General features: G+C 44.2%; 1 protein-coding gene across 2 annotated transcripts in view; it reads left to right on the top strand.

Moving 5' to 3' along the window:
- LOC105432025 (uncharacterized) overlaps positions 1-13,230 on the top strand; it is a 53,786-nt gene that overhangs the window by 7,331 nt on the left and 33,225 nt on the right. The window contains exons 1-2 of one of the 2 annotated variants that reach the window (XM_089070901.1): positions 3,601-3,717; positions 4,329-4,731. In XM_089070901.1, the coding sequence (XP_088927027.1) occupies positions 3,648-3,717; positions 4,329-4,731 (473 nt within the window). In that variant the 5' untranslated portion in view covers positions 3,601-3,647. Of the gene's footprint in view, positions 1-3,600; positions 3,718-4,328; positions 4,732-13,230 lie in introns of those variants that run through there. The other variant, XM_011646606.3, reaches the window with a different exon arrangement.

Genomic DNA, 13,230 nt, shown 5'->3' with positions numbered 1-13,230 from the left:
TCCCCCCCCCCTCCTCTCTTCATCTCTCTCTCTCTCTCTTGTCCTCTCCGTATAACTCCTTCTGTATATTTGTCCGGAAAGCTTCCGGTCGAGCATTCATCCTACGCTATGGTGTCGCTTTATGCGAGCGTGTGCCTGTATATGGGATTCAGGCACGCTTTAAGTCCATCGGGACCCATGTTTTCATGCGACACGCCGCATGCCTCATGCGACCTCAAAAGTACGTCTGTATTTGCCTTTTATTCTTGTTAACGCTCGAGAAATGAAGAAGTCAAAGGAAAAACTTATTTGTAACAATTTTGATTACATTCAAAAATGCATGCTACAAACACTTACGGTAAACCATACAAAAATTCACGATCCTACAAAGTTTTTAAATCTGTATCTGGCCAAATTTCTAAATACTTCAGCAAAACTTCTTTTTGAGTGCGTGTAATAAAAATCGGATATATTTGTATAAATCTAACGTGGACTTTTCTAAATTTTCTTTTGCACTACGCATTGCGTGCAAATTGTTTTCTTGAAAAATTTATTATTATTAATCAGCAATTATGATACAACTTGCTGCTGTTCTATGCAATCTTCTTGACTTTTGTCATCTATCTGTCTATTTATTTATCTCTCTTTCTCGGAACGGCGGAAAACGTATGTTCGTTATGAAATAGCAAAGATTTTTAATCGGACAGTTGATTGTTCGCAAATTAACGAACGACGCCGAGACGCGTTGCACATCCGGGCAATTTCGCCGTGCGTGACGTCGCGGAAGGCCGGCGACGACGCATTCGCGGCTCACGCGAGAGACGCGTGTGTCGAAGTGTTAATTTTAACGCACCGGGCTCTTTTTTCCCCCTATCGAGCGCACGTCCACCGGCTGTTCCCCGCATTCGCGCGAGAACTTCTTTCTACCAGAATCGGACAACTTGGCGACGAGAAAATCGAGGAACATTTCGAAAAACCGCGGAAAAAAATAAAAACGTGTATAAAAAAAACGTGTATGTGTTCGCTCGCTCGCTGATTCGCGCGCCTTTTTACACGTAAATCGCGAACGACATGACACGCGTGCCGCGACGCGAACGTGATCTCAGTAGCGTATTATTATTAGCCAGCCGCGTGTGTGCGTGCGTGCGTGCGTGCGTGCACGCATGCACGCAGATGTACGCGCACGCAACGCACGAACAGCACGCGATGCGCGTAACTACGGCGCGCTTCTCCTCCTGGCCCTGCTAGCGTGGTTGGGTATCTCTTGAATTTTGCGAAATTTGTGCCCGTCTCCCATTTCACAAATATTTCATGCGTGTGAAGTTAATGTTCTGTTTACTTGCTTCTTAATTATTTTTACTTAGAAGATGGATATTAATCAACGTAGCACTTAAAAACGCCTTCCGCGTTGGAGTTATGTAAGTTAGAGTTAATTAATTCTTAATAGACACTTTAATATCTTGGAGTGGTAAAAACTCTTTTGGTAGTAAATTTTCATGAATTATACTTTAAAAACGCTGTATTTTTCCTCACTTGACTATCCTATATAAAAATTGTCTAAAAAGATAAAATCTAAGTTTCTCGTATTTTGAAATTAAGATGATATAAAGTTCTTTATCAAAGATATATGGCTTTCTATGAATTTCAAGTAGTGAGAAAAGATCGTCTCGAGTCGATTAAGAAATCCGACGGCAGTCGGATGGCGAAACCTTGTGAAAGACTACTTTAGGTTTCATCTAAATGGAATGCAAATTGTTAGGTTTGCGCGCAACGGCATGACGTGCGAACGGCAAATGTAATCGCCGTTCGCAAATGCGTATCGTCGTCGTCGTCGTCATCATCATCGTTTTCGCCATTATCGTCGAAAATTTAGCGGAACCGGTTTGAGTGCGTTCGAGAGCGCGATGAAGGGAGAGATGAAGTCAGCGTGGTGACCAGAAGCCAGAAAGAGAACTGGAAGCGACGCGTCGAATTAGTGTCTGCAATCGAGCGATCGAGCGATCATCACCGTGCTTTCTGGCTTGGTGAACCACGCGAGATACGCAGTGCGACTCCTTTGGCCAGAAGCTGTTCAATTAGCATTACCCATTGAAAAGCAGAAGCTCACTTCTTCATTTTTCATTTCTGAACGAAGCAGAAATAAACGCGCTCGATAACTTAAGCCGTTAATCCGGAAACGAAAAGACTCTCGGGTATTCGGCTGTTTCTACCAGGGAACTATCTATAAACGATAAATATGACAGGTATACTACTTGTACTGATAATTATTTCTTCCTCTCTGTCTCTTCTCTCTCTCTCTCTCTCTCTCTCTCTCTCTCTCTCTCTCTTTTTTATTCTTTTGAAAATACTTTAGAAATATTTATTGCGTTTTACTTTACGTTAACATTGCATGCTATCTTGATGCTAGGAAAGTAAGACTCGCGTTCATCAGTATTAAATATGGTTTCTCGGATTCTCCTCAACCTTCCCGATACACGATTTTCACATTAAGCGAATAAATTCTCGTATCAGACAGCCGTATCAAGCGGTAGATGCGGCGCTAAATGGAAATAAGAATACAGGCCGTAATAGTTTTTTCCGTGTGGACAGGCAGTTTGCGCGGAAGAGGTGAAACCGCGGTGGCAGCCGTTTCTCGTTTCCGACGACAACGCGTCGATAAATTTTCCCGGTGTACGCGCGTACACCACGCACGTGCGTGAACGCACTTGCGAACAACGCGGCCGGCGGATCCAATTTGAGATAAACGCGCGCCGGAAGACGCATTGTTCGCGCGGAATAGTACAAATTAACAGATCGATATCGCGAGCCTGCCGCAATTAACATTGTGTACACACCGGCACACCGGCGGTGGATCGGCTTTCTTGAAAATCTGACGGTTTAATTAGGCGCCGGCCACCATCTTGTGGCAGATGCGGAGCCTGGTCGATTAATTAACAGGCGGCGGCTCTCCCCAATATCGTTCGGGCTCATCTCGCTCATTTAAATCGACGCGGTTCGCGATAATCGCGCGCATGCTTCGGGGATTTCGTTTCCGCGTTTCTTCTTACACCGTGATCGTTGGCGCCGTTATTTTGCGATAAATCTCGGCCCAATAAGCCCCGATCGACGCTCACGATCTCGCTGGAATCATTCGCATAACGAGAGTTTTAATCTGAAACAGACTTGTGATCGATATTATGCTTATGATACAAAATTAAAATTGTCTACTATTTAGAAATTTAATTATCCAAATTTTGTATGCAGGAGAAGTTATCGGAAAACTTTTTGGAATCAATCGGGCTCGAAGTTAAGATTTTTTATTATCCGATGATGGCTACTATCTCTCTCTTTCTTTCTCTGTGATAATTATATTTTTTTATTGACAGCTCATTGATAGTTCTTTATTTCCTATATATAAATCTTTTCGTGAATTTTCTAAATTGTTTTAATTCCATCGTTCACAATCTTCTACAGTATTGATTATATCACTCTTATTGTATTTGTGTTTCTAATTTTATATTTCAGGACTACGTGCGCGAATGTAGAATTTAGGAAACTGCGCATTGTTTCAGTATCGATGAGCATTGAAATATAAATAATATTGAAACATGTGTTATATACGTTTATAATAAACAGTGGTGATATTTGTATTTGTGTTTAACCTGTATTGTTATTTCACGATTCAGCGCATGTTTCAATGTGATGAATCATTAAATCCAGTTAACATGGGTCAGGAGATATCGCACAGTATTATACCAAGTAAGAATTTTCGATCAGTATACATTACAAGAGATTATCAATCCTTTGTTCTCGATTTCCGATTTGTTAACAAAATCGAACTTAATTTCGATGTCAATTTACCATCCGTCGCTTCCGTATGTGAAAGTGAATTTGTGTGTGTGTGTGTGTGTGTGTGTGTGTGTGTGTGTGTGTGTGTGTGTGTGTGCTATCGATTTTGGTGACTGTAATACTTCTGTTGCGTGTGCAAAATTTCGTCACGCTCGCGACAAGATCTCCGATCGATCCGTGACGAGATGTTTGTGTGGCAAGATCTCTGTTTTGCTCGCGGCAAAATTTCCGTTATTCACGACAAGACTCCTGTTCCGTTACGAAAAATCATTCTTGCGAGCGATCTATATTCTTAGTAATAACTAGGAAACTTAAGTTAAGACGATGTCGTATCGTCTTCCTGTGAAATATCCTTCTATGTAAAGTTAGTAGTAATTTCAAACGTCTGTTAATTACGTTTAATTTTTTTTATGAATAATTTTATTAATAGCTATATTAATAGATCTCTCGTATTTTTTATTGTAAGCTTCAAAGTGTGTCAGCGATATGTCAAATGCGATAAAGAAAGAATTTTATTACAGGAGGTCAATCGCCGGTAAACATCGTCGCGACAGCGACGGTGGTAACGGAGGAGGCTCTCCTGGGTGACGAGGAGACTGAGAACTGCGAGGGCGAGAGTGAGAGCACCGAAAAATCCGCAAATGAGGAAGACGAAGAGGTGGACGTTGACGTGGAGGAGTGTAGCAGTGTCGACGACGGTCCGGTTCATGGGGTGCTGGCTGATGACTTGACCGGGGTCGGCACGCCCTCGCGGAAGTGCAACGTGGATAGCGGTTGCAACGTGGATGAAAGGAAGCAGCAACGTCTGAGGACCAGCTGCAACTCTGACGAGCTGCGTGATATCGAGTGCCACCTCGAGACCAAGGAGCTCTGGGACAAGTTCAATGATCTCGGCACGGAGATGATCATTACGAAGACTGGCCGGTAAGTGTCGATCAGCGGGGATGCGAGAATATATTGAGAGAAGGTATACATTGACGTGCGGAGAAATTTGATACGAGACACGAGTTAGGCAGCTCGGCACGAATTTGTCAGTCAGTTGTTGCTGGAAATGACAACGAAGCTTGAAAGATGACAACGGATGTTTTATGTATCTAAAAATTTGATGTAACAAATTATTTTCAAATCTGACCAAATTTTTAGATACCTTAACAAAACTGTTATTTCCACGCATCTTTTTCTTATTTTTTAATTATATTTGTAGCTTTACAAGGATATTAAAAATATACGTCAAATGTAATTTATTCATTTCAAAAATTTCCATTTTTTTAAAATTTTATGTATTTTACTAAGACTGATCGCAATTTCTACAACTGAGCAATTTCTACATTTATTTTCTTTATGATTCTTTCGATATATCTGCGAAAAAATTTATATTCAAATATTTTTTTTGTAAATTAATGAGATCAGTCTCAGAGAGATTGTGACGAGAGAGATTGCAGTTTTAACGCAGACAGAACGGAGAGGTCCTCCGGGTCTCGCTCTTACAACTTCGCCGTCCACGGCGCTCAGCAATTATCTTTACGATATCGTAACGCGACTTCGCGGGCACTCATATTCACGTGCTCGTTAATCGGCCGTATTTAAAGACCGCAACGCCGAAACGAGCGATTTTAATTCGCGAGCAAATAGCGGGAAAAGACACGCGCGGGCAAGAACTCCCGGACGTCGATGTTGTCGGTAGCGAGCAGCGACCAGCTACGTCAGCGTACCTGAACTAATGGATTTCATTGACTGACGTTTTACGAGATATTTAAGGGAGTTCCAGAGACGTAATTTATCGCGCCCGTTTACGCGCGGACGCACGCATTTTTATAGGTATGCTAATAAAGTTTGGCCGGCCCCGCGCAGCTGCGGTCGAGATGCGTGACCACGTCGGAAATTATGAGATATTCGTGCGCACGGGCACGAGGGTTGATCGAGAGAATTAACCATCGGCTATCCTAAGCGCGTGTGCGTGTGCGTGTGCGTGTGCGTGTGCGTGTGCGTGTGCGTGTGCGTGTACAAGTCCGAGGCCCGCGCTGCCGCGATGATCGATGCGCAATATTATCGCCCGAAGTTCGCGATCGCGCGATCGGCGGAGGACCCGCGGAACGCGCGATTGCGTCTTTAGAAATTCCCCGGAGATACTGCGATCGAGATAAGCTTCCAGGCTAATTGCGAAATACCGCGCGCGTCTAGTAGATCAGGTTGTATTTCCCTCTCGCCGACGCCGAGATGCTTGCAATCCGGATGCGTGCTTTGGTTATTATTATCGATAAGTGCCAGAAAGTGTATTCCTGGTCACGATAAAGAAAACGCCTCGAACGTGCGTTTGCAGCGGAGTGTGTTCATTAATTTAGAGATTTGAGTCTGTAGCTTAATATACTGAATTAATAATCACTTCTGCGGAAATTAATGTTTGATATTCTTTCCAATGTACCTCTTAGTATTACTTCTGATACTTTTGCCAATATCCGACTCCTACCCTTCCGATCACGGCAATCGTAATTCTAAAGCCAACCATTCGATGAAGTTTCCTCTTGCCGCTCCTAGTCGTTTCTATAACTTAATTTTTACGGAGCAAATCTCATCTAATTCAATTTAACTCGCGCACTCTTATTACAATTAAAAGTGCATTAATCATTCGCTCCGCTGGACACCGTTTTTATTTTACGCAACCAGCGTTTGACCTTGCGTAGTGCGCTCTCTCTATAATGCGATGTGTACCAGTGGTTTATTTATGCGGTGCAGAAAGTAGATGATAATCCGATAAGCCACGCGGTTGTAACTGCGAATGTGATTGCGGATAAGCCGCGCCATGAAGCGCGATTACGAAGCGCGCTTCAAAAATCGCGTAAACAGGTGCCTCCGATCGACTTTACGTAATCCATTTGTAATACCTTTCGGGATACGATATTTCTCAAAATATCTCGCATATTTGAGAGGCTCAAGAAGTGGCTCCACTGATAGGAAACATCCTATTCAAAGATTTCATCTTTCTGGCTTATGTTCGTTTAAGACGCTCGTCAAGCATTGGAATTACGAGATCGGGAAACCTGAAGCTCCGCGGCCTCGAGCGACCGTTTCAGATTGCCGTCTTGATAAATCCACCAATGCGATCCGAAGGTATTACGCGATTTAATTTCTTTCTATATGAATGTGTACTTTCTTATTTCTCCTGCGGGCGCCCCGCGGCTCGCCGGACCGTGTTGGCTGTTTGTCGGTAGAAATGTAGCTGTTACCAAAGCGCAACCTTGAGGTGTTACCGAGCGTGATCAATGTCGGGTGTACGCCACACGTGTTTGTCCAGAGCACGCTCGGATATATTAGATAAGCCGCCGGATAAGCCGCCTCGCGCGAGGCCATCCACCATTAACGTCTACGATTCCTCCCCGTATGCGCAACAATGTGTGACATATGACACGCGCGGTACTATTACGTTGTTGAGCGAGGAGAAAGCCGCGGGCGTTGGATAAATTGCGCGCCGACTTGTTTGACTTAGTCATTGCTCTTCGATCGCGAGAGCTCCACCGATCGACGAGGCGCTCACGCGAATATCGTTATCGCGGTTTCAGGATATACAGCTACATAATTTCCTCACACGGATCTCCAGTCGTCGACGTAACGCATACGACTTACGAACGATATCCTCGTGTCACGGCTGATTGACGTGACACGCTTCTCGCCGTCTTGGCGTCCGCGATAAAAGACAGAGAAACCATGTAGAGAAACAGTTGAAGTAGGAGGAGGAGTAAAATAGAAGGTAAAAGTAAAATGGGAAGAGAGGAAGGGGCGGGAGAGGAGAGTGGGGGAGGAGGAGGGGGAGGGGGGAGAGGGCTTCACGCGCGCGCTATGCAGGAGGTAGAGATGATAATCGATAAGCCGCGTGAGCTTGTAATCGAGAGTGCGATTTCGGATAAGCCGGCAGGTCTCTAATTACGAAATACTTAGCGGCTCTCGGGGAGCCGGGTAATTATCGTCGTCGAATGTAAGGTGTCGGGTATGGGGGAGAGGGAGAGGGAGAGGGAGGGCCACCTTCCAGCAGGCAGAACCTTCAGAAGGCGATCGGGTGAACTGCTATACATTATAGCGCCCGCGAAGCGTGTGTGTTTACGCCAGCGCGCGGAAAGCAGATGATAATTGGATAAGCCGCGTACGTACGGGATGATTTCGGATAAGACGGACGGCGCGTAATTACAAAACGCCGCGAGTGCCTCGAGCGGAGTGGAGCGATGATCGCCTGAGAATATAACCCGCCGCAATCCGTGCAGCCTTGAGACGTCGTCCCGGGGGAACACGTTGCCGCGTTATCATCGTCGGCAAGTTGGAAGGCGATATCTCAAGTTCAGAATTCATGCACAATGTTGCCTAGAGCAACCATTAAGGAAATCGAATCGTAATTAAATTGTAAAAAGAAAATGTATACGCAAATAAGGCAACAAATACCTTACTCGGCTAATGCAAAATCCAAAATCGAGATGTAAGACCTCTAAAAAAAAAAACATCTTAAAGGTATTTTTGTTAGGGACGGCCTTGAGATGTCTAGAAGATTGATTTTGCCTCAATTTTGCTCGCTTAGGTAGATTTTCCTTGAAATGGAATAATAAAAAATAATAGATTATGGTACATTGAACATTTTTATCTTTTTATTAAGCCGAAGCGAATTTTTAGCAGATGTGGCTTATAGATTTAAATGATCATCAAATGAATACTAGGTACGGGAGACGTAAAAAAATTGCCTCGTTGATGGCGGTCCTTGGATATACGATAAAATCCTGAGCTTTATTTAAAAAAATTTGGAGTAAGCACAGGGTGTGCCGCTGTTCTTCGTGTCCTCGGCCGGGCAACGACGATCGATATATCAAGAACTTGGCGATGCACGAATAGCGTCGTTAGCACGAGCAACTTAGCACGAAATCCCAGCTGAGCGAGCTGAACGTCAGTCTGCCGAGTGACAATACGAATTCGTATTCTACCAATCAGGTGGAATTGTCTGGCCCTACGGGGTGCCGGGACCGAGAACTCCTTTGGTTTCTTCTCGAGCATCCCGGGGTTTCTCTTTTCCCACGTTCGCACCCGATACTTTTTGGGACGTTCTGTCCTCTTTTCCTTTATTTATCGTTTCCTTTGCATTTTCCACGGTCATTTGCCTGTTCGAAAAATGGACAACTTATGTATAAATTTGACTAAACGATAAACATTACTAAAGGTCGCCCAAACAAAAAGAAAGATCTTTCAACGGCGAATCAAAGAGATTTGTACGATCACCAATTTATTTAAAGGTATTGAGAAAAGAGATATAGAAATTGGATAATCAAGTGGAACTTATTATGTCATTGAAATCTATCAAAGGTGACAGTTTTCTGTTTCTTACGACATTAAATCTAATATTTGTTTTCCATTTCGTTGTAATTATATCAGACATTCGTTCGAGCGAGTCGAGTTATAACTTTTTTTTGACGTGTTTCGTAGACATGTAGCGAAAAGCGAATTTGTTGTACGAGGAAAACGGCGCTGTCGCGTTGCCGTTGTCGTTGTCGTTGTCGTCGTCGACGCGGCTGTGCGTTTTTTTTCCAACGTTTAAGTGGGTAACTGTGGACTGTGAACCGCACGGAATAGGAGGTGCGGACGAGCAGGTCAGGAGAGAGACAGGATACCGGCGGATAGAGGGTACTCGTCACGCGAACCCTTCATCAAGGTGCCAGCAACCTACATTATACACTCACACGCGACCCGGCTTGGGACGATCGTGTGCACGTTACACCGCGGAGAACATGCACAGAGAGAACAGCATGTCGAGAGAGAAAAAGAGAAAGGGAGAGAGGAAATAAAAGATAGAGAAGTCGAAAGGAGCTGGAGAGATGGGGGGGGGGGGGAGAAGAGAGAAGGGGTAGATAGACATCTCTTCATTTTAGACCCCGTTTTCGCGCGGTTACACGAAGTGCACATAATAAATACGCGGGGTAACAGCCTTAGAAGGCCTCCGAGTGGACTAAACACACTAATGCACGTAACGAATACGAAAGATAACATCCGCAGAACTCACCGTGGATTAAGGATGAAGACTGGCGTCTCGCCATCAGGTATATCAAAGAGGTATATCGCGATGAAGAACACTCGCGTGCTTGATATATAGCTCAAAATTTCATTAATAAGTAAGCAGAATTTTACGAATTTATTGTTATTATGATTATTAAAGCGTCAATCCTGTTGAACGTCCTGAAAGTTACATTACTTTCAAGCAACCGATATATGACCGATATTAGAAAAACTAATTGGAGATCGTGTCAAGTAATTAAGCCAATTTAATGAATTATGTTTCTGCCGTATATGGAATATTAACATTCTCGATTTATTAATTTTCAGACTTGTTAATATTAATATTTTTAATTAACTTTACTTCCACCATTTCCGAATGGAGAAGCACACCGTTCTGACACCTTTTAAATATTGAACAGTCCAAACTCCGGGCATACACCGTCACGAAGAGTATCGCTTTCTCCTCGTCTCGTTATTTCTTTCTTTCTTTCTTTCTTTCTTTTTTTTTCGCGGGAACAGGGATATCCTGCTGGGTGGTGTCACGACGTCAGGACGTGAAACGTGCGCGACAGCCGCGGTATAATTACAATAGGCTGCGACCCACCTGGCGTACGAAGTCGTTAGCTTGGTAAACACACTTTAGGCTTGACTCCGACTCGGGTCGGATCGGGCATAATATCCAACGCTTCCGTAATACATTTGTATTAACTCCATCGGCGCGGCGGGCGTTTCCTCGGGCCCTGGTCTTGTGTCTCGTCGCCCTCCCCCCTCCCCTCCCCGCCCCTCGCAGAGCGGGAAAGATATACGAGTAGTTCAAGAGGGTTTCGTGCGGGTAGAGGTGTTTCTGCGATTACGGCCTCGTTAGCCACGGGCCATCGAGGGCTTGTTTGTTCCCGCCTAATTTGACGAGGAAATGCGCCGTAATGTCGGACGCGAGGCTTACCGGCGAATTAGAGGTGGACGATCCTTGTTGGCGTTGGAATCAGAAATAAATTATCCGCAGGTGAAATTACGATATTATCGCGATTGTGAAAAGTGATGGTGAAAAACACTCGGTTCGGTTAAGCCGCGATAATTTTTTTTTTTTTTTTTTTGTAAGAAGCCATGTGGCGAACGAAGACTTCGTTTTGTAATTGTAGTTATTATTATAATCATAATACCTGAATCCATATACGACGATGATGTAACTGATTGTCGAAAAAGTTAATGTAGAGAAATTAACGCACATTTATCAAGCTGGACGTCGCGAGTTAATTAGAGAGCTGTATTTAATATATTATAAAGTTAACGGAAGTTGAAGCGAATTAATTTCGAGGCGAATGAATTGAAAATATATAAAATCTCCATCTCGTATAAGTATTACAAACAAGTTTTATATATCACGAGATCTTTAATTTTTGGTATTTCATTTATTCGTGATTCCTTTCGAGCATTATTCTTTGAGCAAAAATTATTTTCTTTTTAAACATTTTATGGATTTATCGTTATTTTAGAAATGTAAACGGGGGGGAGGGAGATAATACTTCGACATGGTCGCGGCAATTTCGATAGCGACACGCGCCGCATGAATTGACTCGTTTGCCGCGCGAGATCCTCGTAAAAACATGAGTCACTGAGCACGGGATTCAATGGGGTACAAGCGTAATGCGCGATAAGGATCACAAGGGTGGCAAATCTCGAGGGAGAGGCGTCGATCGGTTTGCCGTCGATGCTTAAATAGCTGGCGCGCTTATCCGGCAGGTTGGTCATCCCTCCGCCACCCTAATGGCAATTTTCCGGATGATTTATCGGCGTCGCACGCCTGAAGTTCACGGAAACGCGACGATCGTGTACAGCGCGTATTTTTAACAGAGATACCGGCGAAAATGGCACTCTTGCATGTATGCACGATTTGCGAAATTTATTCTTAGCATAACACGCGGACTCGCGCGCGCGCAGCAGGTGAAAGTCGAGCACCGAGCTCTTCGGAGGAAACGTCGTCCACGTCAAGGCCGGCGATAAGCGAGTTAGCTGCAGCTGCCTCGGGGTGAAGGCAGGAGGGCTGAAGGAGGTGTAAACGACCCTGATGATTTTATAGAGTGTCAACTCGGAGTAATTACGATAGTACCGCGCAACCGCGATGTTTTTTGATAATGTTTTTTTTTTTTTAATACTCACATTAGGAGCGTGTGAGGACACACAGATGATTGCTGTCCATTTCGCGATGCGCAAAATTATATCAAGACTCGAGACATGAAGTCTTGAATACTCGACACCTGTTCTGGTACGCGAATAACAAGTATAGTGTGCAGGAATAAACGAAGAGCCCACATTGTATTGAGAAAAAAGTCACAATAATCTTCCAAGTTTGAAGAAGGAAATTCGATTTACTCCTGAAATTGCTGGCTAGATTACTATTACGTGCTTAATGCCATATTAAATTACGAAAAAATTTTTTATCTCTTTGTTATTTCTAAGACTGATGTTTTGCCATTTATAACTGCGCAGTTTCTAACCATACCTCCATACTTTGCAGTTAAACTTCTCGACGATGTCGTCGGTCGATCGCAGATAGATTTAGAGTTTTATGTATCGAGTGTCACGTCGTTATCGTGAAATTGGGACGCAAATCTAAATCTTGCATATAATGCGAAAAATGGAATTGAATTACAAACGTGAGAGAAATACAACGTGATTTTTCGCAGTCCTCCGTCTTTCATCGGCTCCGCGAATAGAGAGCTTGCCTCTCGCGCATCAGAGATGCCTGCGCATTTCGAATGCACCGCGCGGTTAATTCCTCGCCTAAAGGGCCTAAAGGGCCGACAATCGTGTCGTTAAGGTGTGTCGGGGCCCCGGGCGACGTAACGACGATACTATTCAACGCGGTTGGACAATGCGCTTGTTAAAAACCGCACGAACCTAACCGAATGCCGTACGTGCCGCGGAGAAGGGAGGATCGTTTTCGAGGAGCTCAAAACCGCAAAACCACTTCTCGAGAGACGAGAGGCGAGGTTCGCGTCGCGGGGGGCCGTCCTCCGGGGGTATTGGTGCCCCACGAATAGACCGCGGCAGGGCACTCGCGTGACACACAACCGGGTTCCTTCTTATCTGCGCCCGCTTAAGGATCCCAATCTCGTTTCGTCCAGGTCCATCGTGAACGAATCTTGCGGCTTCGGGTAAGAAAAGGAGAAGGACGCCTGTCATCGGATAAATAGATCTAGAAAACCGCGACAATTATCCTTGCGGTCCTGTCGGAGGAGCAACCACGAGTGATAGAGGCGATCGGGACAAGGCGTGAACAAAAGCGTGTGCCTTTAGTTCTTTCAGTTCGAGAAGAATGTTTTCTTGAAAATTGTCGATAAATAGAACGCAAAACATCTTAATGGGGACTTATTGTATATATTGAACAATAGTGAGAGATGT

This window comes from Pogonomyrmex barbatus, unplaced genomic scaffold (genome assembly GCF_055798465.1).
Source record: "Pogonomyrmex barbatus isolate J1 unplaced genomic scaffold, ASM5579846v1 scaffold11, whole genome shotgun sequence".
Taxonomy (NCBI): domain Eukaryota; kingdom Metazoa; phylum Arthropoda; class Insecta; order Hymenoptera; family Formicidae; genus Pogonomyrmex; species Pogonomyrmex barbatus.
The sequence above is the reverse complement of the archived record's forward strand: the minus strand, read 5'-3'. Positions and strand labels throughout refer to the sequence as shown.